At 37.5% G+C, this 2,300-nt stretch overlaps 1 protein-coding gene across 1 annotated transcript in view; it reads right to left on the bottom strand.

Annotated features, from left to right (window-relative positions):
* Positions 1–402: 402 nt before the first annotated feature.
* The window catches only part of LOC101991257 (zinc finger protein 420-like), a 74,695-nt gene continuing 72,797 nt past the window's right edge, over positions 403–2,300 (bottom strand). Inside the window, exons 4-5 of the mRNA XM_026778361.1 lie at positions 1,203–1,273; positions 403–1,118 (exon numbers count right to left, since the gene is read on the bottom strand). Coding sequence (XP_026634162.1) covers positions 493–1,118; positions 1,203–1,273 — 697 coding nt within the window. The 3' untranslated portion in view covers positions 403–492. The remainder of the gene's footprint in view (positions 1,119–1,202; positions 1,274–2,300) is intronic.

The following is a 2,300-nucleotide window of genomic DNA, read 5'->3' as shown; positions in this document are numbered from 1 at the left end:
CTTTGGACCCACAGCACCCAAACAATGACACAATGACGTATTATAAATTATGAAACCTTGACCTTTATGTTTGTTCCCAACTAGCTCTTATAACCTAAGTAACAGGTTTCTATTAACCTACATTTTGTCAACTGGCTCTTTACCTCTCTTCCATTTTGTACATCTGATGTCTCTCATGTCTTTTTGGCATCTGCTGCCATATCAGATTCATCCCAAGTTCCTTTCTCTCCTGAGAAGTTCTGCCCATTTTTTCCCACCTAGCCACTGGTCATTCAGCTCTTTATCAAACTAATCAGAAGGAATTTTGGCAAAGACACATCTTCACAGTATACAAAAAATTATCCCGTAGCATATTATATATGCTGTTAGGCTTTATAGGCAGAGAACACCTAAAAAAAATGATATGACACATTATGAGAATGGTATTTTTCTCTCCAGTGCCAACTCTCTGATGTGTTTTAAGATTTGAAAGACAGATATAGGGTATGCTAGTCATTGTATTTGTTGTTTCTCTCTAGCATGAATGTTCTGATGGGCTTTGAGGTGGGAGTACCTAGTAAAAGATTTGTCACATTCCTTACAACTATATGGTCTCTCTCCAGTATGAATTCTCTGATGTGTTCTAAGATGTGACATGTCGATAAAGGATTTATTACATTCCTGACATTTGTGAGGTCTCTCTCCAGTGTGAACACTCTGATGTCTTCTAAGAGTCGAAATACGGAGAAAGGACATGTCACAGTCTTTGCATTTGTGAATTTTCTCTCCAGTATGAATTTTCTGATGTTTTCTGAGGTCCGAGCACGTAGTAAAACATTTGCCACATTCCTCACAACTGTAAGGTCTCTCTCCAGTGTGGACTCTCTGATGCGTTCTAAGATATGAGTTATGGGTAAAGGATTTCTCACATTCCCTACATTTGTAAAGTTTCTCTCCAGTATGAATTTTCTGATGTGCTCTAAGAGTTGAAAGTCGGGTAAAACATTTGTCACATTCTTCACATCTGTAAGGCTTCTCTCCAGTTTGTATTCTCTGATGTACAGTGAGGCTTGAGGCTGCACTGAAGTATTTCCCACATTTCCTAGATTGGTATGGTGTCTCTCCAGTGGAGAATTTTTGTTGCAAGAGACTGTAAGCAGAGGTGAAATAGTCATCATATTCTCCTTGCCTGTGTTCTGATCTTGCAGTGTACAGTCTCTGATCATGAGTAATGTTGGGATACAAATTTAATGATTTCTCACAGACTTTAGATTTGCAAGGTTCTTCTCCAGTGCGCATGCTGTCATGTCTATCTGGGTTTGATGAGTCAACAGAGTCATCCCTGTGATTACTGCATCTGTAGTTATTAGAGTTTTCTGTAGTTTCACTTGTTCTATAAAGTGCACATGTGGAGGGGTCATGAAGCATTTTGCCAAGGTCATTACACTGAGATGACTCCTTTTCAGTCTTCACATGTTGATAGACAGGATCACATATGCAACAGTTCTCTGAAAATGAATACAATTCAGATTAATAGGGCTTGATACAACACTAAACATTTGATAAATGGCTGTCTTCCTAAGTTCTTTCTAAAGATAAGTGAATCAAAAACTAATTAGACATTTATCTTCCATTGTAATTGAATGTATTCTCACAAAAACAGACTGACAGGCTCCAAGGGTCTGAGATATAGCAGATACCTCATCCTTATCGAAAATGTCTAATGGCAGAAGATGGATCAGGAAAGTGAGGCATAAGCAATTTGCTGTGGGACAGCGCTCATTGACTGATTATATTAAGAATACATGTCTCTATTTTTAAACATTTCATCTCAGAAGATTGCTGATGAATACTGTTAAGAAGGGCCAATTCCTTTAAATATTAAAGTCTTACTTAAAAATATCAAATGGTTTTTCTTTCTAGAAAAATATATTAGATTCTTTCAAATTAATGGATGGAAAGCTAGTATTCTGCCAGACAGCAGAGGCTCAGATCATTTGATGCAGGTTTGAAATGGGCAGCTATTGCTTATTTCTATCTTTCCCGGTCTTAGCTTCACATACTACTGTGTTTCCTAACTTTCTTCATATGCTTATTTCCAAGTCTATTCAGCCCACCGACTTCTGAGAGGGTGTCTGTGTATTCTCCACTGGACAAAATATGTAATATGAAGATAGACATGCAAGGAAGGCAATTTCAGACTAATACTAATTCATGGATTCACATTAGGCTTATAATTTGTAAAATTATTCCAATCTGATATCAGCATAGTTAAATAAAATGCATTTTGTGCCCGGCGGTAATGGCACATGCTTTTACCC

Source organism: Microtus ochrogaster, unplaced genomic scaffold (genome assembly GCF_000317375.1).
Source record: "Microtus ochrogaster isolate Prairie Vole_2 unplaced genomic scaffold, MicOch1.0 UNK130, whole genome shotgun sequence".
In the NCBI taxonomy this organism is placed as follows: domain Eukaryota; kingdom Metazoa; phylum Chordata; class Mammalia; order Rodentia; family Cricetidae; genus Microtus; species Microtus ochrogaster.
The sequence above is the reverse complement of the archived record's forward strand: the minus strand, read 5'-3'. Positions and strand labels throughout refer to the sequence as shown.